This window comes from Ranitomeya variabilis, chromosome 3, assembly GCF_051348905.1.
Source record: "Ranitomeya variabilis isolate aRanVar5 chromosome 3, aRanVar5.hap1, whole genome shotgun sequence".
Classification (NCBI taxonomy): Eukaryota; Metazoa; Chordata; class Amphibia; order Anura; family Dendrobatidae; genus Ranitomeya; species Ranitomeya variabilis.
In genome coordinates, this window is record NC_135234.1 from 163,719,901 (window position 1) to 163,747,186 (window position 27,286).

General features: G+C 42.0%; 1 protein-coding gene across 1 annotated transcript in view; it reads left to right on the plus strand.

Annotated features, from left to right (window-relative positions):
- Window positions 1-27,286, plus strand: part of LOC143815526 (amine oxidase [flavin-containing] A-like) — a 145,240-nt gene that overhangs the window by 39,863 nt on the left and 78,091 nt on the right. Inside the window, exon 2 of the mRNA XM_077294812.1 lies at window positions 9,924-10,018. Within this exon, the coding sequence (XP_077150927.1) occupies window positions 9,924-10,018 (95 nt within the window). The remainder of the gene's footprint in view (window positions 1-9,923; window positions 10,019-27,286) is intronic.

Consider the following 27,286-nt stretch of genomic DNA (forward strand, 5'->3'; position numbering starts at 1 on the left):
ATTCCAGGTGAAGTCTTATCAAGGAAGAGTAGAGGGGGATAATTACTTCATGTGATCTAGACTCTATGCTTCTCTTAATGCATCCTAGAACCGTGTTTGTCTTTTTTGCTGCTGCATCATACTGTTGACTCATGTGTAGTCTGTGATCTATTAGTATATCCAAGTCTTTTTCACACAAGTTGTTGTTTAGTTCTATTCCTCCCATTCTGTAGATGTAATTTTCCTTTTTCTTGCCCAGATGTAGTATCTTGTAGTATCTTGCATTTCTCCCTGTTAAATACCATTCTATAAGTCTTCTGAATCCTTTCTGCCTTTAGTTTCAGCAATCCCTCCTAGCTTTGCATTGTTGGCAAATTTGATTAATTTACCTTCAGTTCCCTTATTTAGCTCATTTATAAAAATGTTGAACAACACTGGGGACAGGACAGAGCCATGTGGAAACCAGCTTGAAAGACCCTTCCAATTAGATGTGCAACCATTTATTACCACTCTTTGAGTACTGTCACTGAGCCAGTTATGAATCCACCTATCCATAGCCTTGTCAATCCCGTACTTGGTCATTTTTTCAATAAAGATAGTATGAGATACTTTATCAAATGCTATGCTGTAGTCGAGATATACTATATCTACCACATTTCCCCAATCCACCCAGTCAGTGATTCCATCTTAGAAGGAAATTAGATTAGTCTAGCATTACTTGTTTGCTACAAATCCAAGCTGGGTCTGGTTAATTACTGTATTCTTATCCAAGTACTAATATACATGCTATTTAATAGTTTGTCCACAGATCTTTCCTGGTATAGAAGTAAGGCTCACTGACCTGTAATTTCTTGGATCCAGTGCCTGGATTCTGTGTCAGAGCATGAGATCTTGCAAGGGAACTCAGATGACAGAGAATCGGTTCATCTGCCAATTAAAAGCAGTAGCAAAGCCCTAGGTAGGGAAAATTGAGTGAGGGTCAAACATCTGGAAATGCTTTGACACACCGCAAAGCACTTATAGCTAATTTGAATTTATCTTAAGTGAATTTCTCAACATTAGGCAAAGGCATCGACTTAATGAGGGTAATAGCCTTTAGCTTTAGGCAGAAATTCCTCATGACAGGTTGCCTTTCAAAAAATGTATTTCACTTGTAAAGTGTTGGCAAAAATGTGGCAATTTGTATTAAAAACATACACATTAGTACAGATCTGCTACAAGTCCTTCAGAAACAGAAGCCTTGTTCCTTATTTTTCAATCAATGTTTTTACTGTACCTCTACTTGTAAATTTAACACTGAATATGCGAGGCTTTATGTTGTCTATATGAATTGTTTCAGATTTTATCTCCTCTAGAAACCTTGGACACTGATCTTTGGATTTCTTCTTTTTACACCGCTTATCAGCATAGTAACTATTTGTAAAAATTGTCAGAATTACTTAGATATGCTGTAGTGGCATATCGTTCGAAATAGTTAGGGTACCGTCACACATTGAAATTTCCATCGCTACGACGTTACGATTCGTGACGTTCTAGCGATATCGTTACGATATCGCTGTGTCTGACACGCTACTGCGATCAGACACCCTGCTGAGAATCGTACGTCGTAGCAGATCGTTTGGAACTTTCTTTCGTCGCTTGATCACCCGCTGACATCGCTGGATCGTTGTGTGTGACAGCGATCCAGCGATGTCTTCGCTTGTAACCAGGGTAAACATCGGGTAACTAAGCGCAGGGCCGCGCTTAGTAACCCGATGTTTACCCTGGTTACAAGCGTAAACGTAAAAAAACAAACCGTACATACTCACCCGTCGGTGTCCTTCAGGTCCCTTGCCGTCTGCTTCCTGCTCTGAGTGCCGGCCTGAAAGAGAGCAGAGCGCAGCACCGCTGTGATCTGCTCTCACTGTACGGCTGCACTCAGAGCAGGAAGCAGACGGCAAGGGACCTGAAGGACACCGACGGGTGAGTATGTACGGTTTGTTTTTTTACGTTTACACTGGTAACCAGGGTAAACATCGGGTTACTAAGCGCGGCCCTGCGCTTAGTTACCCGATGTTTACCCTGGTTACCCGGGGACTTCGGCATCGCTCCAGCGCCGTGATTGCAATGTGTGACCGCAGTCTACGACGCTGGAGCGATGATTATACGACGCTGCGACGTCACAAATCGTGCCGTCGCAGCGATGAAAATTTCAATGTGTGACGGTACCCTTAGGCTTAGTAGCAAACTCTCCCAGACAATAAAACACTTCACCTGACTTTTAGTTTACTGCATTGACTTTTTTCTTCACTAACTAAACAAATATAGCCAGCCTTTTCTTTTAATAAGGCTCAGTTCTTGAAGTCTCATTCACATACTGTGGCCGAGCCGCACCCACAAAGCACCTGAAAACTATATGCTTAGCATGCTACTTCAGCCATTCTAAATGTTCCACTTTCAAGTTATTTTGGCCTAAATCAAAGCAATTCAAAGTTTGAGAGTTTAACATTTTAAATTTGATCTGTCACCCAATTTCACAACACAAATTGCATACATTATTCATGTACCCGCCACCAATCTGAGGCCGCCCTTGTATTTAATAAAAAAAAATGGGCAGCCACAGATTGGTGGTTTGTATAACTTAGTAACAAAACTGCTCAAAAGTAGTCCCCCCAAAACGACACAACATTTAGGCAGTCAGGCCACAAGTTCCAGATTATGGGATCCCGGCATGCAGAATGAGATCCCAAAGTCCACCGTGGTTGCTCTTGTTTTGAACAATCGAGATCTAGTTTGTCCACAAATTCAATGCTGCTAGTAAACCGTAACATCATTACAGCGGCTACTAGATTACAGCGGCTACTAGCGTTACCAGCAGGATTTCACTCTTTGACAGCAAGGAGCAACTGTGGAGGGTTGCGGGATCACGCTCTGCATGCTTGGATCCCACAACTCAGATATTTGGGCTTCACTGTGCTAGAAAGTCAGGCCATTTATGGCAATATTAGGGTTATATCTGAGGGGTTTTGTCACTAGGTTATGTTTAGACAAATCTCCAAACCAGCGGCTGCCCTCTGCTTATTATTAAAAAGAGCATTTTTTGAGTCCTACTCTAGCTTGATTCATTCAATGCTCATTTCAATTGTAAGATTATACAGCAATTCTGCCATGGATATTTAAAAGTATACAAGCCTCATCAAGTCTGAAAGTTCTATTTAATAGTGTATACAGTTTGTATTGTGAAATCTGGTGACGGAGTCGCTTTACATTATGATGCTGTTTCAAAATTCTAAACTTCATGTATGTATGGGCAGTTTTACTATTTTGAATAGTCGCAAAATTACAGAATTTGAAGGCAATATATACCTTGGGGTGTGCATGCCATTTTCATATATCCTAATTTCATCCAAGTATGTACAGAATTTGTTCTAAAGGGTCTTTTATGTTTCTATACACTTATTAATATGCTGAAAGACATGGACCACACATCCAAAAATCATACATTAATGTAGTGCCTCTAGGCAAAGCTGAACATTAGGTTCTTAGTATAACATTGTGATCAGACTGTATGAAACCCCCTGCCACGTCATGGCAAACCTCTCAGTGGGTCCCTAACTTTTTCTTAGCCTTAAAGGTGTGGCACCGTGCACCAACTTCCACCACAGTGTGCGTGCACCAGCAGAGGGGGCGACCCGGTGCCTCACCGCACCCGTGCTGCAAAGCTATGTCTCCATGACTCCAGACCACACCACCCTACAGGCACAACACCCCGCAACAATGACCACCACACAGCACCAACACCAAGTGAAAGGAGCTAAAAAACTCACCTTCCACCAGCTCTCAGACTGTGAACTGAGAGCAAAGATAGGTAGAGCCCATCTTGCAGTCTCCTGCTAATTAACTGGACTGGTCCAAATGAAAAAAAACGGGACAGACCATGCATCACACCACAAATATGGAGAATTAATGATCTTATTAATACGTGCAGTTTACAGTTTTCCCATTGTTCTCTGGTAGTTTTTGTGTACATTGCTGTGTGATGATTTTATCGAAGACAGGGTCAACCATCATACCGTCGTGACATCAGTGTTAACAAGATTGCATTGCATTGTTGTTTTATGATTTTAGACCCATATAATACTTTTTAATCCCTGAAAGACTATCTCAGCATGGTAGAGAGTTGGCCAATATCAATGAACAAACTTTCCAGCCCCTGGAACTGTTCCGTGAATCCTATAATTAATCTAATGAACAATGCGTTCCAGCTTTTCAGAACTGTCCTGGAAACTCCACTGAATAATTAGGACAGCAGCAAGAGCTTTGGAGCACACTGACTATAACCAGTGATTGATCAAACCTGTAAATAGTAACTTTAAACTGCAAAACTATCGTCAGAAGGCAGAACTAGTTAAATGCAATATTTTTGTATCTCTACAGCAGTGTTCCCCAACTCCGGTCCTCAAGAGCCACCAACAGGTCATGTATTCAGGATTTCCTTTGTATTGCACAGATGATTGAATACTTGCCTGTCCAGGTGATGCAATTATCACCTGTGCAATACTAAGGAAATCCTGAAAACATGACCTGTTTGTGGTTCTTGAGGACCGGAGTTGGGGAACACTGCTCTACAGTTATTTGTTACTTGGTGGATAATTCCAGCACCAAGACATTATTTCATTATTGAGAATTATATTTGCATGTTTTGCTGTTAGTGTATTCATTCGACATCTAGACAGAACATAGGATTTACAAGAGCAGATGCAACACATAATCAAATATCCATCTTTGATGTTTATTATATTGACAAACAACACAGCGATTCTTTACTGTAAGAGCAGTGAGACTATTGAGCTCCGTGCCACACGATGTAATGGTTGTTTTATTACAAAATTTGAAGAAAGGCCTGAATGTCTTACTTGTATAATATACTGTATTTTTCGGATTTTAACATGAACTTTTTTTGCCCCAAATTTGGGGGGAAATGGGGGTGCGTGTAATAATGTGAATATACCTTGCTGGCCGCGGTGGAGCAGGGTCCCAGGGTTGCTGCTGGAGGAGGCAAGAGTGGAGCGAGCATTGCTGCAGGCCACAGGCTGGGATGAGGTGTTCGGATGTGCGATGCTGCGGGTGTTTCAGTGGTGCATGGGCTCCACTGACATTTTGTGAAAGCCCAGAGCCCTCTGCACTTCATGATTTACTATGCGGTGGACTCCGGAAAAATGGCTGCCAGGGGCGGCGCATGCGCAGATGGAGATCTCGGCATCAAAATCTCGGGAGATGAGATCTCAGTGCCAGGAAGCGCTGCGGTCTTTCACAAAATGTTGGCGAAGCCCCTGCACCATCAAGCACCTGTAGCGTTGCACATCCAAACACCTCTTTCTCCCAGTCTGGGGTCTGCAGCACCGCCCCACTCCTGCCTCCACCAGCAGCGACCCTGGGACCCCGCTTTACTGCAGCCACCACCCCCGGTAAGCGATAAGACGCATGGATTGGAAGAAGCACCACCATTTTATTGAAAAAAAGTTTTGTTCCTAATTTTCTCCTCAAAATTTGGGGTCCGTCTTAGGATCTGGTGTGTCTTATAAACCGCAAAATACGGTAATATTACCAATTGTGGGCACTAGTTTCTGTGACGGGGCGTTGATACTGGGAACTAGTCTGATTACAGTTAGTGGAGTAGGGAAGGAATTTGTCCCCTAATATGGAGTTATTAGTGTCAGCCCAATCAGGTTTTTGCCTTTCTTTGGATCAACATGTTAGGTTATAATTTGGACCTGATGGACGTATGTCTACTTTCAACCTTAAAATCTCTGAAACTATGTAACATACATTTTTTTCCCATATTTGGTTTCACATTTGAATATTTGCATAGTTCTGTATCAGCAACATTGAAAAATTTAGAAAAACATACTATAAGGAAATAGCCTTACCAAAACCTGTCAGATGATAAATGCACTAGCAGGATGCAGCAGCCCCCACTATAAAGGCAGGGGCAAAACAGGTACAAACTACTGATAGAAACAGCCACCCACACACCTAACAAATTATGGAGGGATTGGCTGCCTAGTAGAATAAATGCACACAAATGAGGCTTGAGTAGAACGCCAGTTACACTGGTATGCGTGATGCAAATTGCCCGGCTTACAGCCAATTAATAACGCCCATAATATTACAGTATATCAGGCAGGCTGCCTTCACTATATACATACACCCCACGCCTGGGTGTACTGGGGCGTTTGTCCCTGTGGGGTGCATGTATATAGTGCTGGGACCTGTTGATGGGAGTCTAAGACCCTGGACCCCACTGAACAGAAGGACATGTTAGAAAAGGAGTAGATAGTAAATAAAACATATAATTAATATTATAGGTGTACTTTAAATCTGAATAAAAATCCTACTTGGATAGAATTGCCGTTATCACCCTTTGCTTGATGTTACTGACTTACTATATCGGCGTGACAGAGGAAGTAGAATCCATAAGGCCGGTTTCACACGTCAGTGATTCCGGTACGTGAGGTGTCAGTTTTCTCATGTACCGGAGACACTTACACACGTAGACACATTAAAATCAATGTGTCGCTGCACACGTCAGCGTGTTTTCACGGACCGTGTGTCCGTTTGAAAAACACGGAGACATGTCAGTGTTCGTGGGAGCTCACGGATCACACGGACCCATTAAAGTCAATGGGTCAGTGTAAAACACGTACCACACACGGATGCTGTCCATGTGCAGTCCGTGTGCCGTGCAGGAGACAGCGCTACAGTAAGCGCTGTCCCCCCAGCGTGGTGCTGAAGCCGCCATTTATTTCTTCTCTCCAGCAGCGTTCGCTGGAGAGAAGAAATGAAAAATCATTGCTTTTTGTTTTTTTTCGAGGTAGAAATAAAGATCTTTGTCACCACCCCCTCCCACCCCCTGTGCGCCCGACCGCTGGAAAGAAAATACTCACCTGGCTCCCTCGAAGCGTCCTCTCCGCGCCGCAGCTTCTCCTGTATGAGCGGTCACGTGGTGCCGCCCATTACAGTGATGAATATGCGGCTCCACCCCTATGGGAATTATCTGGACGTGTGGGACAGGCATAAGATGGGAAGCTTTTATTAGTAAAGTCCTACTCATACAGTTCATTCATCAATTATTTTCTTAGATTTTAAATACGTAACTTTTTTAACCTGTTCTGATTATTTTCTTCAGTGGTATACTTTTAAGCCCTTCATGACCCCATCTTTTTTCGGTTTTTCATTTTTCACTCCCCTTCTTCCTAGAGCCATAACTTTTTTATTTTTCTGTCAATATGGCCTTTTTTAGGGCTTATTTTTTGTGGGACGAGTTGTAGTTTTGAATGACATCATTGGTTTTAGCATGTCATGTATTCGAAAATGGTAAAAAAATTCCAAGTGTGGCGAAATTGCAAAAAAAAGTGCAATCTCACACTTGCTTTTTTGCTAGGTTCACTAAATTCTAAAATTGACCTGCCATTATGATTCTCCAGGTCATTGCGAGTTCATAGACACCAAACATGTCTAGGTTCTTTTTTAACTAAGTGGTGAAAAACAATTCCAAATTTTGCTTTAAAAAAAAATTGGACCATTTTCCGATACCCTTAGTGTCTCCATTTTTCGTGATCTGGGGTTGGGCGAGGGCTTATTTTTTGCTTGCCAAGCTGATGTTTTTAATTATACCATTTTAGTGCAGATACGTTCTTTTGATCGCCCTTTTTTGCATTTTAATGCAGTGTTGCTGCGACCAACAAAAACATAATTCTGGCGTTTTGACTTTTTTCGCTAGTCGTTTAGCGATCAGGTTAATCTTTTTTTATTGATATATCAGGCGATTCTGAATGCGGCGATACCAAATATGTGTAGGTTTGAATTTTTTTATTGTTTTATTTTGAATGGGGAGAAAGGGTGGTGTTTTAAATTTTTATATTTTTTTATATTTTTAAAAACATTTTTTTTTTATTTCGGCATGCTTCAATAGCCTCCATGGGAGGCTAGAAGCTGCTACAACTTGATCGGCTCTGCTGCATAGAGGCGATGCTCAGATCGTCCCTATGTAGCGGAATTACTGCATTGCTAGTAGCAGGCAAAAAGTTTCTTGAGCCAAAATATTTAATTGTTTACAAAATTCACATTTTCATCCAGAAGCTGAACATTGAGACGTTACATATACAGTGGGGCAAAAAAGTATTTAGTCATTCAGCAATAGTGCAAGTTCCACCACTTAAAAAGATGAGAGGCGTCTGTAATTTACATCATAGGTAGAACTCAACTATGGGAGACAAACTGAGAAATAAAAATCCAGAAAATCACATTGTCTGTTTTTTTATCATTTTATTTGCATATTATGGTGGAAAATAAGTATTTGGTCAGAAACAAACAATCAAGATTTCTGGCTCTGACAGACCTGTAACTTCTTCTTTAAGAGTCTCCTCTTTCCTCCACTCATTACCTGTAGTAATGGCACCTGTTTAAACTTGTTATCAGTATAAAAAGACACCTGTGCACACCCTCAAACAGTCTGACTCCAAACTCCACTATGGTGAAGACCAAAGAGCTGTCAAAGGACACCAGAAACAAAATTGTAGCCCTGCACCAGGCTGGGAAGACTGAATCTGCAATAGCCAACCAGCTTGGAGTGAAGAAATCAACAGTGTGAGCAATAATTAGAAAATGGAAGACATTCAAGACCACTGATAATCTCCCTCGATCTGGGGCTCCACGCAAAATCCCACCCCGTGGTGTCAGAATGATCACAAGAACGGTGAGCAAAAATCCCAGAACCACGCGGGGGGACCTAGTGAATGAACTGCAGAGAGCTGGGACCAATGTAACAAGGCCTACCATAAGTAACACACTACGCCACCATGGACTCAGATCCTGCAGTGCCAGACGTGTCCCACTGCTTAAGCCAGTACATGTCCGGGCCCGTCTGAAGTTTGCTAGAGAGCATTTGGATGATCCAGAGGAGTTTTGGGAGAATGTCCTATGGTCTGATGAAATCAAACTGGAATTGTTTGGTAGAAACACAACTTGTCGTGTTTGGAGGAAAAAGAATACTGAGTTGCATCCATCAAACACCATACCTACTGTAAAGCATGGTGGTGGAAACATCATGCTTTGGGGCTGTTTCTCTGCAAAGGGGCCAGGACGACTGATCCGGGTACATGAAAGAATGAATGGGGCCATGTATCGTGAGATTTTGAGTGCAAACCTCCTTCCATCAGCAAGGGCATTGAAGATGAAACATGGCTGGGTCTTTCAACATGACAATGATCCAAAGCACACCGCCAGGGCAACGAAGGAGTGGCTTCGTAAGAAGCATTTCAAGGTCCTGGAGTGGCCTAGCCAGTCTCCAGATCTCAACCCTATAGAAAACCTTTGGAGGGAGTTGAAAGTCCGTGCTGCCAAGCGAAAAGCCAAAAACATCACTGCTCTAGAGGAGATCTGCATGGAGGAATGGGCCAACATACCAACAACAGTGTGTGGCAACCTTGTGAAGACTTACAGAAAACGTTTGACCTCTGTCATTGCCAACAAAGGAAATATTACAAAGTATTGAGATTAAATTTTGTTTCTGACCAAATACTTATTTTCCACCATAATATGCAAATAAAATGATAAAAAACAGACAATGTGATTTTCTGGATTTTTTTTTTCTCAGTTTGTCTCCCATAGTTGAGGTCTACCTATGATGTAAATTACAGACGCCTCTCATCTTTTTAAGTGGTGGAACTTGCACTATTGCCGAATGACTAAATACTTTTTTGCCCCACTGTATCTCTTGCCCAGAGTATCAGTTAAGCAACTCCATAACATATTAATGAACAGAAAAGATGATTATGTAGTTATTTTTCCATCATTACATAACTTGCACCTTAAAATAAGTGTATTAATGAATTAGTCTTGTTTATACTCTGCAGTCGTCCTATTTTTACACTTTGCTTAAAATCTCTACTTTAACAATTTAGGTCTTACAGCTGCCAAGCTACTTGTGGAATCAGGACTGAATGTTGTGGTGCTTGAGGCAAGAGACAGAGTTGGAGGCAGAACTCATACTATAAGAGTAAGTATGTCATAAAAAATGATTGATAATTTATAAACTCACATAATGAATCCGCAAGTAGCATGGTAAATATCAGGAGTAGCTGGGCTTATTGATATATAATGCTGTGAGAAAGTACTCATGATAGTTATAAATAAACAAAAGTTAATAATTTCAAAACTTGCATCTAATTTCTTCTTTTCAAATAAAATAATGTGTAAAACAATTAATTCATAATTATTGGTTCATTATTGGGCTTAAAGTGAACCTGTCAGCAGGATTTTGATAAGTAAACTACACGCATTTTCAGTTTGGCAGGTTAAACTGATTAAAATGTTACCTGGGGTGAAAAAATCCATCTTGTAGTTCTTGTGTGATCAGATACAAGTTTTCAGTTAATGATATGCCTGTGCTCCGGGGCTGGACTATAGGCAGAGTTTTATCTTCCTACTCTAAGCCAGAGAAACCAAGGAAAGACCTGCCCACAGGCCGCCCTGAAGCACAGACAGTCTGCCTCTATAATGAGGAACATGTTTGTGCTTCGGAGCCGCCTGTGGGAAGGTCTTTCCTTGGTTTCTCTGGCTTAGAGCAGAAAGATAAACCTTTGCTTACAGTCCCGCCCCGAAGCCCGGGCATATCATTAACTGAACATTTCTAGCACTGTTTAAACAAGAACCACAAGACGGATTTCTTCACCCCAGGTATCTGCAATTCACATCACATCCACTAGGAAGCTGAAGACACATACTGAGACATGTATTGGGAGTATTTTCCTTGACTGAGGATTGCTCTGTATGTCTTTGCACAGGCATTCTGTGGCATACTGTGCCTGTAAAAAAAACAAATAATACAAACATTTTGGTAATACACTGTACATCTGTAAAGAAAAAAATGCTCAAAAGACTTCTATACAGTGAAAAGAAAAAGAAAAGTGACTGGGGCTCTGGCCGTCGTTCAAGGATCTTTCCTGGTGTATGTTTTCAATGGAATAAAAAAATGCAGTGTGATCACAGCCTTATACTGCACCAGACTTGTAGGTTCGCTTTCTTTGTGTGGACGGAGACCGATACTAAATAGTTTATTTTGTTACATTGAATAAAAAAGGGCTGATCTGTATTTCTCTTTTTTGTGTTTTTTTAATTTGACACTCTTGAATCTAATAAGATAAAAATGTCTTCAGAATTTGCACTATGGCACAAATCAGGGTACAAGACAATTTTGAGATAGGAATAAACAGTTGCCGTATTTTAACACTGAGAATACTAATGGGAATTTATGAAGAAATATATCCCAGAACTCAAGATAGTAGCTAAATCTGCAGTTATCATCTTGGTGGTACAGTTGTTCAGTAAGATCAGGATATATTCTCACATTCGGTTATTCATACAGGAGATTACAGATTTGTTATCACATGGCTGATTTCCTTTAGCAATGTCTTCATTCTGTATGTAATACTGTATGTTTGGACCAGCTACCAGCTTTGCTTCGATTTATGAAATGGCTATCATGAAATGAAGCTTTTACTACAGGAGACTTTATTTCTTTATTATCTTTGCATTGCATATAATGCATTGAGCGCATTCTTTTGGAAAGGCTTAAAGGGATTTTCTGGTATTGAGCTAAATTTCTGCACTCATTCTATGTGACTGAAGACTTTATTAATACCATTCTAAGTTACATATAAAGTTTTGAGCTCTTTTTTTTTTTGGGGGGGGGGAGGGGGGGGGGCAAAATATAATAAAACCAAAAAATAATAAAACTAAAAATATTGCAGTCCTGGTGTTTCAATTTTTCTCTTTACTCAATTTACCATTTCTGTTAATTAATTTCATATTTTGCTATATCTAGCTTTTACTGATGTGGCAATATCAAGTATACTTTTTTAAAATATTTTTTGGTTTCTTTATTTTTAATGTTGGAAAAGGGGATGATTAGATTAAAATGTTTCATTTTTTCAGAATATTTATTTTTACTATATTTTTAGTTTCCTTACTTAAAGCTGCAATCACATAAAGGAAATAGACAAAATTAGGTTTTCCTCTGAACCCCAGCCTCAGGGGGATAGAGCTGGCAGCTAAGGGGGCGGCCGTAGGAACAAGCTCTGGTCATTGATGTTACAAGCAGATGCTGGCTGTGTAATACAGATTGCATCTGCATGATATGGTGCACGCTCAGCTTCTAAGGTCATCTCCATACATATGTACTCAACGTACATATGGACTTGATATAGAGTGTAATATTATGTCCTATATCAGGATTAGGTTAAAGAAAAACTTTATTAATGTTGTATTCAAACATATTTGGTGTGAATGATATACGGTACACTGTATGTACAAAAGCATTGGGACATACTTCTTAACCCCTTAACCCCCAAGGGTGGTGTGCATGTTAATGAACGGGACAATTGTTACAATTCTGACCACTGTCCCTTTATGAGGTAATAGCTCTGGAACACTTCCATGGATCCCTGGTGATTCTGAAATTGTTTTCTCATGACAAATTTTACTTCACGTTAGTGGTAAAATTTCATTGATATGACTTGCGTTTATTTGTGAAAAAAAAAGGAAATTTGGCAAAAATTTAGAAAATTTTGCAATTTTCCCACTTTGAATTTTCATGCACTTAAATCACAGAGATATGTCACGCAAAATACTTAATAAGTAACATTTCCCACATGTCTACTTTACAACAGCACAATTTTGGAACTAACATTTTTTTTTGTTAGAAAGTTATAAGGGCTAAAAGTTGACCAGCAATTTCTCATTTTTACAACACCATTTTTTTTTTAGGGACCACATCACATTTGAAGTCATTTTGAGGGGTCTATATGATAGAAAATAACCAAGTGTGACAGCATTTTAAAAACTGCACCCCTCAGTGTGCTCAAAACCACATTCAAGAAGTTTATTAACCCTTCAGGTGCTTCACAGGAATTTTTGTAATGTTTAAAAAAAATGAACATTTAACTTTTTTTCACAAAAAATTTACTTGAGATCCAATTTGTTTTATTTTATCACGGGTAAGGGTATGTGAACACATCAGGATTTCTTGCAGAAAATTCCTGAAGAAAACTGGACATTTTCTGCAAGAAATCCGCATGTGTTTTTTTTGCGTTTTTCTCACGTTTTTTTTTTCACGCGTTTTTGTGTGGTTTTTTTGCGTTTTTTCCCCAAGGCATTAAATAGCGAAAAATCCGCAAAATTAATGAACATGCTGCGTTTTTTACCGCGATGCTTTTTTTTGCAGAAAAAAAACGCGTCATGTGCACAAAAATTGCAGAATACATTATAATTGATGGGATGCATATGTATGTGTTTTTTATGCATTTTTATCTTTTTTTTATAGCGAAAAAGGATATAGCGGGCACCACATCAATATCAACAACAGGGATCTACCACGTGCATATAAAACAACATAGAGAAAAGACAAGAAAAGGATATGCACACCAAAGGGATCAACCCGGATATTAAACTTTATTATTATAACTATACAAACAGGGCAAGAAAAGTAACAAATTTAAAAACATTTAAAAACCAGAAAGGCTAAGTAGCCCAGACATGGTCACCCCCAAACGGACTGGAGAACGCATTAATGGTAGGGCTTAGATAAAGAGAGATACATGGTATAAACAGGTTAGGTACAGGCATCCAAATATGTCTTCTTGCCTAAATATCAAAGCACTATACAGTATGCTGCCAGCTGACCCATGGTATATACCATGTATCTCTCTATATGTAAGCACTACCATTAATGTGTTCTGCTGTCCGTTTGGGGCGACCATGTCTGGGCTACTTAGCCTTTCTGGTTTTTAAATGTTTTTAAATTCGTTATTTTTGTTGCCCCGTTTGTATAGTTATAATAATAAAGTTTCATATCCGGGTTGATCACTTTGGTGTGCATATCCTTTTCTTGTCCTTTCTCTTTATAGCGAAAAAAAGCAACGTGTGCACACAGCCTAACAGGAGAAATTTGACCCCAAAGTTGTTGTACAATTTGTCCTGAGTATGCTGATACCACATATGTGGGGGTAAACCCCTGTTTGGGCGCATGGCAGAGCTCGGAAGGGAAGGAGCACCGTTTGACTTTTCAATGCAAAATTGGCTGGAATTGAGATTGGACACCATGTCGCGTTTGGAGAGCCCCTGATGTGCCTAAACAGTGGAAACCTCCCACAAATGACACCATTTTGGAAAGTAGACCCCTTAAGGAACTTACCTAGTTGTGTGCTGAGCACTGTGAACCCCCAAGTGCTTCACAGAAGTTTATAATGTAGAGCCGTAAAAATAAAAAATCATTTTTTTTTCACAAAAATTATTTTTTGACCCCCAATTTTTATTTTCCTAAGTGTAAGAGGAGAAATTGGACCCTAAAATTGTTGTGCAATTTGTCCTGAGTACGCCGATACCCCATATGTGGGGGTAAACCATTGTTTGGGCACTCGGCAGAGCTCGGAAGGGAAGGAGCACCATTTTACTTTTTCAACGCAGAATTGTTTGGAATTGAGATCAGACGCAATGTCCCATTTGGAAAGCTCCTGATGTGCCTAAACAGTGGAAACCCCCCAATTCTAACTCCAACCTTAACCCGATCACACCCCTAACCCTAATCCCTACCCTAAACATAACCCTAACCACACCCCTAACCCAGACACGCCCCTAACCCTAATCCCAACCCTAATCACACCCCTAACCCCAACACACGCCTAACCCCAACACACCCCTAACCCTAATCCCAACCCTAACTCCAACTGTAAATGCAATCCAACCCCTAACCTCAACTCTAGCCCCAACCCTAACCCTAACTTTGGCCCCAACCATAACCCTAATGGGAAAATGGAAATAAATACTTTTTTTATTTAATTGTTTTTCCCTAACTGACGGGGTGATAAAGGTGGGTTTGATTTACTATTTATAGCGGGTTTTTATGTTTCACAGCTGTCACACACGAAAAGACGCTGTTTATTGCAAAAAATAGATTTTGCATCACCACATTTTGAGAGCTATAATTTTTCCATATTTTGATCCACTGAGTCACGTGAGGTCTTGTTTTTTGCGGGACGACTTGACGTTTTTATTGGTACCATTTTCGGGCACATGACATTTTTTGATCGCTTTGTTATTACGATTTTTGGGAGGCAGAATGAATAAAAACAGCAATTCATGAATTTCTTTTGGGTGGGGCGTTTATTCCGTTCCGCGTGTGGTAAAATTGATAAAGCAGTTTTATTCTTCGGATTAGTACGATTACAGCGGTACCTCATTTGTATTTTTTTTTATGTTTTGGCTCTTTTATACAATAAAATCTATTTTACTGTATATACTCGAGTATAAGCCGACCCGATTATAAGCCGACACCCCTAATTTTGCCAGAAAAAACTGGGAAAACTTATTGACTCGAGTATAAGCCTAGGGTGGAAAATGCAGCAACTACCGGTAAATGTCAAAAGTAAAAATAGATACCAATAAAAGTAAAATTAATTGAGACATCAGTAGGTTACCGTAAGTGTTTTTGAATATCCATATTGAATCAGGAGCCCCATATAATGCTCCATAAAGTTTATGATGGCCCCATGAGATGCTCCATATTAAAATATGCCCCATATAATCCTGCATAAAGGTTAATAATGGCCTCATAAGATGCTCCATAAAGATATTTGCCCTATATAGTGCTGCACAAACCTTGATTATGGCCCCATAAGATGCTCCATACAGACACTTGCCCCATATAATGCTCCACAAACGATAATTATGGCCCCATAAGATGCTCCATAAAGATATTTGTGCCATATAGTGCTGTACAAACATTGATTATGGCCCCATAAGATGCTCCATAAAGATATTTGCGCTATATAGTGCTGCACAAACGTTGATTATGGCCCCATAAGATGCTCCATATAGACACTTGCCCCATACAGTGCTGCACAAACATTGATTATGGCCCCATAAGATGCTCCATACAGACACTTGTCCCATTTGCTGTTGCTGCGATAAAAAAATCACATACTCACCTCTCTGTCGCTCAGGTCCCCGGCACTTTCAATATTCACCTGACTTCGTTCCGGCACCACTCCATCTTCAGCGTCTTCTGCACTGACGTTCAGGCAGAGGGCGCACTAACCACGTCACCGCGCCCTCTGACCTGAGCCTCACTGCAGAAAACGCTGAAGACAGAGCGGCCCCGGAACGAGCAGCAGGTGAATATCGCGCAGCACTCCCCTCCCCGTTATACTCACCTGCTCCTGGCGCGGTGCAGTCTCTGCTTCCCCGGCACCGCAGCTTCTTCCTGTATTGAGCGGTCACCATTACCACTCATTACAGTAATGATATGCGGCTCCACCCCTATGGGACGTGGAGCAGCATATTCATTACTGTAATGAGCGGTACCATGTGACCACTCAGTACAGGAAAAAGCTGCGGCGCCGGTGAAGCAGGGACCGCGCCAGGAGCAGGTGAGTATAATTAGACAGCCCCCGCTCCCCCTCCCCTGCCGACCCCTGGGTTTGACTCGAGTCATAAGCCGAGAGGGGGACTTTCAACCCCAAAAAATGGGCTGAAAATCTCGGCTTATACTCGAGTATATACGTATATAAAAAATAATTATTTTTGCATCGCTTTATTCTGAGGGCTATAATTTTTTTATTTTTTTGCTGATGACGCTGTATCGTGCCTCTTTTTTTGCGGGACAAGATTACATTTTCAGTGGTACAATGTTTATTTATAGCCGTCTTTTTGATCGTGTGTTATTCCACTTTTTGTTCGGCAGTATTTATTTATTTATTTTTTTTTTACGGTGTTCACTGAAGGGGTTAACTAGTGGGACAGTTTTATAGATCGGGTCATTATGGACGCGGCGATACTAAATATGTGTACTTGTATTGTTTTTTTTTAAATTTACATAAAGAAATATATTTATTAGAACAATATTTATATTTTTTTCTTTATTTAGGAATTTAAAAAATGTATATTTTTACACAGTGTAATATTTTTTTAAAAACTTTTTTACATTGTCCCAGGGTGGGACATCACTGTATAAAGTCAGATCGCTGATCTGACACTCTGCACAGCACAGTGCTGTGCAAAGTGTCATATCAGCGATCTGACAGGCAGTGAAGGAGGCTTCTCAGGTCCTGCTCTCACCAGGCACTGACAAGCCACCTCCCTGCAGGACCCAGAAGGACCCCACGGCCATCTTGGATCCAGGGGTCTGCAGGCAGGGAGAACCTCAGAACAACTCGATCACATCGCATTGTTCTGAGGTTCTCAGGGAAGCACGCAGGGAGCCCCCTCCCTGTGCGATGCTTCTCTATGCCATCGGAACACTGCAATTTTGTTTGATCGCAGTGTTCCGGGGGTTAAAGTGTCTGGAGCGGTCTGTGACCGCTCCTGGCACTTAGACCCAGGTGTCAGCTATGATAATGAGCTGACACCCAGCCGTGATCGGCCACGCTCCCCCCGTGAGCGCGGCTGATCGCGTATAACGTACTATCCCGTCCATGGAGATTAAGTCCCAAGCCACATGGATGGGATAGTACGTCCGATGGCAGAAAGGGATTAAAAGGAATCTGTCAACAGGTTTTTGCTATCTCATCGGAGAGCAACATGATGTAGCAATGCAGCAAAGTTGAGAAAGCTGACCCCGTCCATACCAGGCTTCTACTATATAATTGTCTAAGGGTACTTCCGTCTGTCCTTCTGTCTGTCTGTCTGTCGCGGTTATTCGTTCGCTGATTGGTCTCGCCAGCTGCCTGTCATGGCTGCCGCGACCAATCAGTGACGCGCACAGTCTGGAAAAAAATGGCCGCTCCTTACTCCCCGCACTCACTGCCCGGCGCCCGCATGCACCCCTCCGCTCACCGCTCACACAGGGTTAATGTCGGCGGTAACGGACCGCATTATGCCGCGGGTAACGCACTCGGTTACCGCTGCTATTAACCCTGTGTGACCAAGTTTTTTACTATTGACGCAGCCTATGCAGAGCCAATAGTAAAAACATCTGTTAAAAATAATAACAATAATAAAAAATGATTATATACTCACCTACGCCGCCTTTCCCGCTCCTCGCGATGCAACCGGCACGTTCCGTTGGCACGGATGGTCTGGCAGAAGGACCTGCTATGACGTCACTGTCATGTGACCGCGACGTCATCGCAAGTCCTACGCGCCTGCGCGGAAAGGACCTGCCGTGACGTCACGGTCATGTGACCGCGACGTCATCACAGGCCCTGCGCGCCTGCGCGAGCAGGACCTGCCCTGACGTCACGGTCATGTGACCGCGACGTCATCACAGGCCCTGCGCAGGCAGGCTGGGACCGGAAGACGACAGGCGACAGAACTACAAGTATGGTGAGTATGTTAGAACTACAAGGGGCCCTCGGATCGGAAGGTGAGTATGTTTATTTTTTATTTTTTAACCTGTGACATACGTGGCTGGGCAATATACTATGTGGCTGGGCAATATACTACGCGGCTCTGTGCTATATACTACGTCGCTGTGCAATATACTACGTTACTGGGCAAGATACTACATCACTGGGCAATATACTACGTCACTGGGCAATATACTACATGGCTGGGCTATATACTACGTGGCTGGGCAATATACTACGTGGCTCTGCTGAATACTACGTCACTGGGCAATATACTACGTCACTGGGCAATATACTAGCAATATACTACGTGGCTCTGTGCTGTATACTACGTCGCTGTGCAATATACTACATCACTGTGCAATATACTGCGTCACTGGGCAATATACTACATGGCTGGGCTATATACTACGTGGCTGGGCAATATACTACGTGGCTCTGTGCTGAATGCTACGTCACTGGGCAATATACTACATCACTGGGCAATATACTACATGGCTGGGCTATATACTACGTGGCTGGGCAATATACTACGTCACTGGGCAATATACTACGTGGCTGACCAATATACTACGTGGGCTGTGCTATATACTACGTGGACATGCATATTCTAGAATACCCGATGCGTTAGAATCGGGCCACCATCTAGTTATATATATAATGGCTATAGACAATGAGCTGCTTATCACAGAAGGGGGCTGAGTCATACTTCCAGGCAAGCGCTTTTGTGTCTCAGCACAGTGTTTGTGGCTCAGTTTATGCTCCTGGTGCTAAAACAATCAATGGAAGTACAATATTTGCTCGTGTATAAGCCGAGTTTTTCAGCACATTTGTTTTATACCCCTTGCCTTATACACGAGCCATTGTCCCAGTTTACAGCGGGGAGGGGGAGCGGCAGTCACAGAGGCAGGAGCCGGCGGCTGCTGCTAAAGCCTGTGCCCACTGCTAAAGTGAAATGAATATTCACTGCGCGCACAGTTACAGCTGCAGCCGCTGGCTTCCAGCAGTGGCTGGGCTATAACGGGTGCCCACTCAATAAGGTAATGAATATTCACCTCTCTCCACTTCCTTAGGCGTGGAGTGAATATTCATTACCTTAATGAGCTGGGAGATGTGAACGCTCAGCCGGAAGAGCTGCTGGCCAGAACAAGATGCAGTGAGGGCATACAGGAAAGGTAAGTAGGATTTGTTTTTTTGTTTTTTAATAGGAACCATGCATACAAGGACAGAGATGGTGAGCAATGCATATAAGGGTAGGGGATAAGGAGCCATGCATACAAGGATGGGGATAAGGAGCCATGCATACGGGGACGGGGAGCCATGCATACGGGGATGGGGAGCCATACATACAAGGACGGGGATGGTGAGCTATGCATATAAGGATACGGATGGGAATCCATGCATACGGGGGGGGGAAGGGATGGGGAGCCATGCATTCAAGGATGGGGATGGGGAGCCATGCATACAAGGACAATTGACGGGGAGCCATGCATACAAAGACAGGGACGGAGAGCAATGCATACAAGAACAGGGACGGTGAGCCATGCATACAAGGACGGGGATGGTGAGCCATACATACAGGGACGGGGAGTCATTCATACAAGGATGGGGACGGGGAGTCATTCATACAAGGATGGGGACGGGGAGCCATGCATACAAGAACAGTGACGGGGAACCATGCATACAAGGACAGGGACGGGGAGCGATGCATACAAGAACAGGGACGGGGAGCCATGCATACGAAGACAGGGACGGGGAGCCATGCATACAAGGACAGTGATGGGGAGCCATGCATACCAGGACAGGGATGAGGGGACAATGCATACCCGGCTTATACTCTAGTCAATACGTTTTCCCAGTTTTTCGTGGCAAAATTAGGTGCCTCGGCTTACTCTTGAGTCGACTTATACACGAGTATATACGGTAATCAAAATGAGGGAGCTTAATAAGAGAGGCATCACTGAAATTTGTGATTTAACCTCTACAATATTCTGTTTTCAGATAACATAGCAAAAGCCTTCTAAAAGATTACCTTTAAACATTGAATTCATGTTTTTCTATTTAGTCCTATTGCCAAAAGTATATAAAATCAAACCCTAAACCATGCTGTCTGCTTCTACATATATTTGTGAAAGAATGGGTCGTTGTAAAGAGCTCACTGAATTTAAGCATAGTATTGTAAAAGGAGGAGCGGAGACTCCACTATTGTAACAAATCAGTGTGTGAAATTCTTTTCTCCTAAATATTCCATGATCATCTGTGAATGATATTGAGAAGTGGAAGCATTTAGAAACCAATCACACTCAGGCACAAAGTGACAGACCTTATAGTATTAGACAGTACAAAAGTTGTCAAGGCTCTGCTGACTCTAAGTGCAAAGTTCAAAATCTCCCTTGGCATTAACTACAGCACAGAAACTTTGTGTTGTGAGCCTAACAGCATGGTTTTCCATGGCTGAGCAGCTCCAGGTAATGCTTATGTGGAGCAGAGAGGCCCACTTATCCAACAACAGTGTCTGGCCTCACAAATGCTTTTTTGAATGAATAGGAAACAATTCTCACAAGGGGGCAACAATTCCATATTAACTTATTAACACCCCATGACGGATATATACATCATGGAGCGTGTCAGGGTGTTTGGAGTGGGCTCAAAAGCAGAGCCCACTCCACAAAGGGCAGATGCTGGTTATGTTATACAGCTGGCATGTGCCTCTAATAGCAGTGATTGGCACGCCCAATAATCACTACTTTTAATCTCCTAAATGTCACTGTCAATTACTGAAAACAGCATTTAAGTGCCTTGATCTGACCAGAATGTTTGGGCACATATCGTCCCCTGCGACGCAACTACAGGGAATCGATGGATTGCTGTGACAGCCAGGGAACAGCTGAAGGTCCCCAGGCCCATCATCTGATCCCTCTTATAATGTCCTGCCTAGGGCTGCGCTATTGGTAAATATAGTAGAAGTGATCAAATAATCGCATATTCAAGTTCCTTTAGCGAACAAACAACTAAAGTAAAAAATAAAGAAAGAAAAGTTTTTTACCACCATTTTCCACATAACCACAATTAAGAAATGTAGACCAAAATACACATATTTGGAATCACCACATTCATAAAAGTCCACTCTGTCAAAATATAACATTACTGAACCTGATAGGTAGATGCTGTAAAGAGGAAAAAAATGAAATGGTGACATTGCAGGTTTTTGGTTGCCACATTGCCAGCTGTGCAATAAGAAGCTATCATGGCGTCATGCATGCATAGACAAAATTGTTGGTTCCCTTCTGGTAAAGTAATAAAAACCCATAATAACCACTGAAATAACTTGAAACTTACAAAATTAGTTTAAATTTGGTTAAATTTAAATTTACTGAACATCAGCTAATGAAACAGACATTGCTTCCACAGATAATACAAAAATAATAATGAAAACGACCTTGGCAAAAATGATGAAACCCCTTGGAAAGATTGAAAATAATTTAACCAAAGGGACAAGTTAAACTAAGACTGTATTTAGCATCACAGCAGTCTACTGACACGATTCCGCCTATCGGTGTGTCTGGACCCAGTGAATGACAGTTCACCTGACCAATCTAGGGCAGGGGCATGCTGAGTTGTCAGTATGGTGATGGACAACTCAGCCGTCCAATCAGAGGCTGGGGTGTGCTGAGCTGTCAGTGTGTTAAGTGACAGTTCAGCTGTCCAATCAGGGCCAGGAAATGCTGGGGCTTCCTCCATGTGTCTCCTGTTTGGAGTAATTACCTGGCTGTTTAGCTGGCTCTCTGCATTAAATTACTGCCAGCTGTAGCTTAAGTCAAGTGATTTGTGCTTGCTCTGAAGTCTGTGTTCCTGTATGTTGATCTTTGTTTCCCGACTTTGGACCTTGTTTTTGACCATCTGTTTGCCTTGACCCTGTGTCTTGATCCATTACCTTCCTGGAATTCTGACCTCAGACTGTGACGTGACTACTCCTTTGCCTTACCCCTTGGTTTATGATGAGCCCTCTTGGTATCTGACCCTGGACCTCTTTATTAACCAGCCTCATGGCTTGTCCATGAGTAGTAACTAGCGTCACACCTACAAACTTGTAATCACTCAGTCTGCCTATTTAAAGGATGAAAAGTAGTCATTGTGCTGTTTGGTATCATGGTGTGTACCACGCTGAACATGGACCAAAGAAAGCTAAGGAGAGAGTGGTCTTTGGATTTGAAAGAAAATTGTAGACAAACATGTTAAAGGAAAAGGCCATAAGAGCATCTCCAAACATTTGAAAGGGGAAACCTGTCGAGGGCGAGGGCGTCTAGTGGGCTCGGCCGTCTAGTGGACGTGGCCACGATCAAGACACTTGTATGGAGTGAAGTCATACCCACTAGACGGCTTTTGCATAGTGTATATATATCTTTGTCGTTCCCAGCTCAGAATCTGGTGAAAAAGTCTGCAGTCACACTGAGTGACTGCAGACTTTTCATTTTAGACCAGGCAGCCCCTTTAAACTTTGCTATATGTAAGTATCTCCTTGCATGTCGGTCTGTCTGCTTACCAATCCTGTGTCCATTTGTTTCAGAAATTGTATGCCATTTAATTTGTTCTTAAAACTCTTGTGTTATTTCTCTTGTAAAGGTATAAATAGTTTTTATCCTAAGTGTCATTCAGGCATCCTTTTTTAATGTTCAGATAGAACACATATCCATTATAATCCATGGAGCTGTTCAGGTGTCTGTGTTTTTTACAGACTGTGGGCTAGATTTCTCAAAGCTTTCATGCCAGAGTTCTGGCGTAAAAGTTTTGAAAACTTGCAAAATTTAGGCACAATTTGGATTTGCTCTTCCATTTTTCAAATTTTGTCATCTTCACAACTGCAGTTGTGGATGGAGGCGAAGTGAGGGTGTACTGTAACTGCTCATCTAATTCATGACAAGCTGTGATATTCCCTACACCAGAAATCTCACTACAGTCCCTACACGCCACTGGTCAGACGCTCCAGATTTCTGAAAAGTGTGCACCTCTGAATTAGGAGCATCTGACTCCAGCACGCTGCCTCATCAAGACTCCTGTGAACAATGCCGGTTTTGATGAATCCAACTCTGTGCGTCGGCAAAAAAATAATGAACACATGTCCTATTTTTTATCTGAATCAAGGATCAAAATTGCCCATAATAAGTCTATGGGACTGTTAAAAATCCCTGATATCACAAATTGCCATCCATGTGCAGTCAGCGTGATATCCGTTTTTAACATTAGTTAGGATATTGTTTGTAATTATTCATTTTTTTGGCATATGAGAAAATTATTGATAAAACACTGTTGGTAAAAACTGACCCACAGAGCAAACAATGCTGAAAATCGAATACAAAACGCTGATGGAAATTGGTCTATGTTTTTATGTATGAGGAAAATCCTTGACGTCAGTCTACAGTGCAGGGTGTTTGGCGTTCATTTAATAGCTTGTATATATAGGCTGACTGCACTTCCACAAGCACAGAATGATTGTTAAGATGATCATTGTTGCCCATAGAATATAATTGTTCTTGCCAGCTCATATCCTGTTTACACATGTGCTGTTGAGATCCATGAATTTTAATCAACTTCTTGCTACTACTCTATCTGCAGCTTTTTTTAATTTATTTACTGTATCTTGCTCACTTATATAGCGCATTAATTCCACAGTGCTTCACAGACAATATCTGCACTGTCCATATTGGGGCTCATAATTTAGATTTCCTATCAGTATGTTTTTGGAATGTAGGAGGAAACCAGAGAACTCAGACGAAACACGCGCAAACATAGGGAGAACATACAAACTCCTTACAAATGTTGTCCTTGGTGGGATTTGGACCCAGCACCCAGGCGCTGCAAGGCTACAGTGTTAATCAGTGAGCCACCTTGCTGCCCAACTTGGGTGTGTTCCTGTTTACTATGATACTGTTTAATCAATTGTGCCCATTTAAGACTATGTATGAAACAGGCACACAGTGCCCAGTAAGTATGCGCAGGGCTGTGGCGTTGGAGTCAGTGTCTATTTTGGTGGAGTCGGTATAAAATTGACCGACTCCTAAAATAATAAATTGGGTAGAGTAGTACAATGCAGGATGTGCTGAATATTTTTTCATAAAAATTTGAAAAAGTTTTGTAATGTCCTATAAATGTCTGTGCTGCTCTTGATCTAAGGATCTTGGCTTTTAGCTGGGATTAATCTATTCTACACTTTATGTACATGCTCAGTAGTGAGCCATGTATGAGGGAGTCAGAAGTCAGAGTCAGGGAAATTGAGGAGTCGGAGGTTTGGCTTACCGATTCCACAGCCCTGTGTGCTTGACACAATGAATTCTTGTTTCCCTGTTATTGGCCAATGGACATGCACCCTTACTATGCCTGTTATTTCATACATAATCTGATAGCACTGATGGTCATTTTGTAGGACATAGGACCACACTTCAGTGACACATGTAATGGTAGTAGCCAGTTGTCAGTTTAGTTATACATTTCTAGAGAAATTAAGGAGGAGCACACAACCCTAAGTAATACATATAGTTACATAGGTTGAGAATGACAAAGTGTAATGTGCTGCTGCAGTGCAGTATAGTGCAACCTCCACTAGGGGGTGCTGGTGAGGGAAGAGAGGTTGCACACACAGCACAGCAACACTGAACAGCAACACAGGTGCCACAGGTAATGAAAGTGAAGTCAGACAAGCCAAGGTCATACACAGAGGTCAGCGCAGTACACAGGGGGAGTCAGAGGAATAGTCAGGGACAAACAAGAAATCAGAGCCTACCGGGAACGTGGTAACCTAAACGTGAGACGTAAGACGAAGTCGGGGTACAAGCCAGAGGTCAGATCAAGTCATAAACGGGTACAGGCAGTCAGAGGCAAAAGGAACACTAGTACAAGTATACAGGTCAGGTGCTCAAGCCGTGCAGCATGAACTATAGCTGACACTGGCCCACAGGCTGCCCACTTAAATAGCTCAGCCAGCTTCAGAGTGAGGCAGAGGGGGATTAACTCCCACATGACCAGTCCAGAGACAAGACAGCTGAAAACAAACTCAGGACTGGATCATGACACAAAGGTCATCAAAGTCAACCTTTCTCCACTAGTTATACATTCTCTATCGCTTTATTATATATACTCTACAATGCCATTTGTTGTGAGAAAAGCATCCAGCCCCTTTTTAAACGTTGCTATAGTGTCTGACATTACTACTTCTTGTGGTTAGTCTGACTACTTTATCTGTAACGAACCCTTTCTTATTTAGCTGCTAGAATCGCCATTCCTCCACACATAATAAATGCACCCTGGTCCTTTATAAGCTCTGGGAAAGGATGTAATGATGCTCCAAAATTTTTATTTTTAGGAAAATATTTATTGCAGCAGATAAGTTAGTAGAGCTGACAAAAGCCCTTTTTAACCCTTTTTCTTTTAAAGCAGTTTTCATACTTTTGACAAATACAAAAAGCTTAAATTATAAAATATGAACATTGCATCATACATACCCTCATACATGTTGTGACACACTGAGAAAATTCTACCTATCATTTTACAGTAATAAGAGCTTGTATGCATTTTTGCATCAAAGCATAACAAATGTGAAAAATGCGTAATAGTTAGTTTGAGGCAATAAATCTGACCACAGCAAAAACCTCCTGAAAATATAAGTAAAAGATACTAATAGGTGATAACTGTGGACACATCTTTGCAAAGTCATGAAAACTGAATAGACAAAAAGTCTAGATGTTAGTCATGATGGTTACATATGTTGTGATTAGGTGTAGAGGTGATTAGATTTTCAGCGGCCCTTAAGGTACCGTCACATTAAGCGACGCTGCAGCGATATCGACAACGATGCCGATCGCTGCAGCGTCGCTGTGTGGTCGCTGGAGAGCTGTCACACAGACAGCTCTCCAGCGACTAACGATGCCGAAGTCCCCGGGTAACCAGGGTAAACATCGGGTTACTAAGCGCAGGGCCGCGCTTAGTAACCCGATGTTTACCCTGGTTACCATTGTAAATGTAAAAAAAAAACATTACATACTCACCTTCTGATGTCCGTCAGGTCCCTGGCCGTCTGCTTCCCGCACTGACTGTGAGCGCCGGCCGTAAAGTAAAAGCAGAGCACAGCGGTGACGTCACCGCTGTGCTGTGCTTTACGGCCGGCGCTCACAGTCAGTGCGGGAAGCAGACGGCCAGGGACCTGACGGACATCAGAAGGTGAGTATGTACTGTTTTTTTTTTACATTTACAATGGTAACCAGGGTAAACATCGGGTTACTAAGCACGGCCCTGCGCTTAGTAACCCGATATTTACCCTGGTTACCATTGTAAAACATTGCTGGCATCGTTGCTTTTGCTGTCAAACACGACGATACACGCCGATCTGATGGTCAAATAAAGTTCTGGACTTTCAGCAACGATCAGTGATATCACAGCAGGATCCAGATCGCTGCTGCGTGTCAAACACAACGATATCGCTATCCAGGATGCTGCAACGTCACGGATCGCTATCGTTATCGTTGCAAAGTCGTTTAGTGTGAAGGTACCTTTACTCTCACACTGTTAGCAAAAATAAAAAACTTCCTTAAAGTTGACTGGGAAAATAACCTGTCACATTGATAAGGGAGGATGATAACATGAAGAAAAGTTCCTTCTCCTTGGCTCAGTGTCAGGCTTTACTTGGAAGAGGCGCAGTCAAAGTGTTTGAGATTTTTATCTACTGTTACTTGAAAGTTTCCCCTTCTACCGCTCCCCCAGACACACACACACAATGAGAGTCAAACCTTCCTTGCTGCTCCCCCTTTGAGTGCTCATTCCCAGATATTACACCTAGAATCCTAACATGATACCAAGGTCTAAGGCTACTTTCATACTAGTCCGTCGGTACGGGCCATCGCAAACCGTCGGCCCGACGTACCGGCGGACAGTGT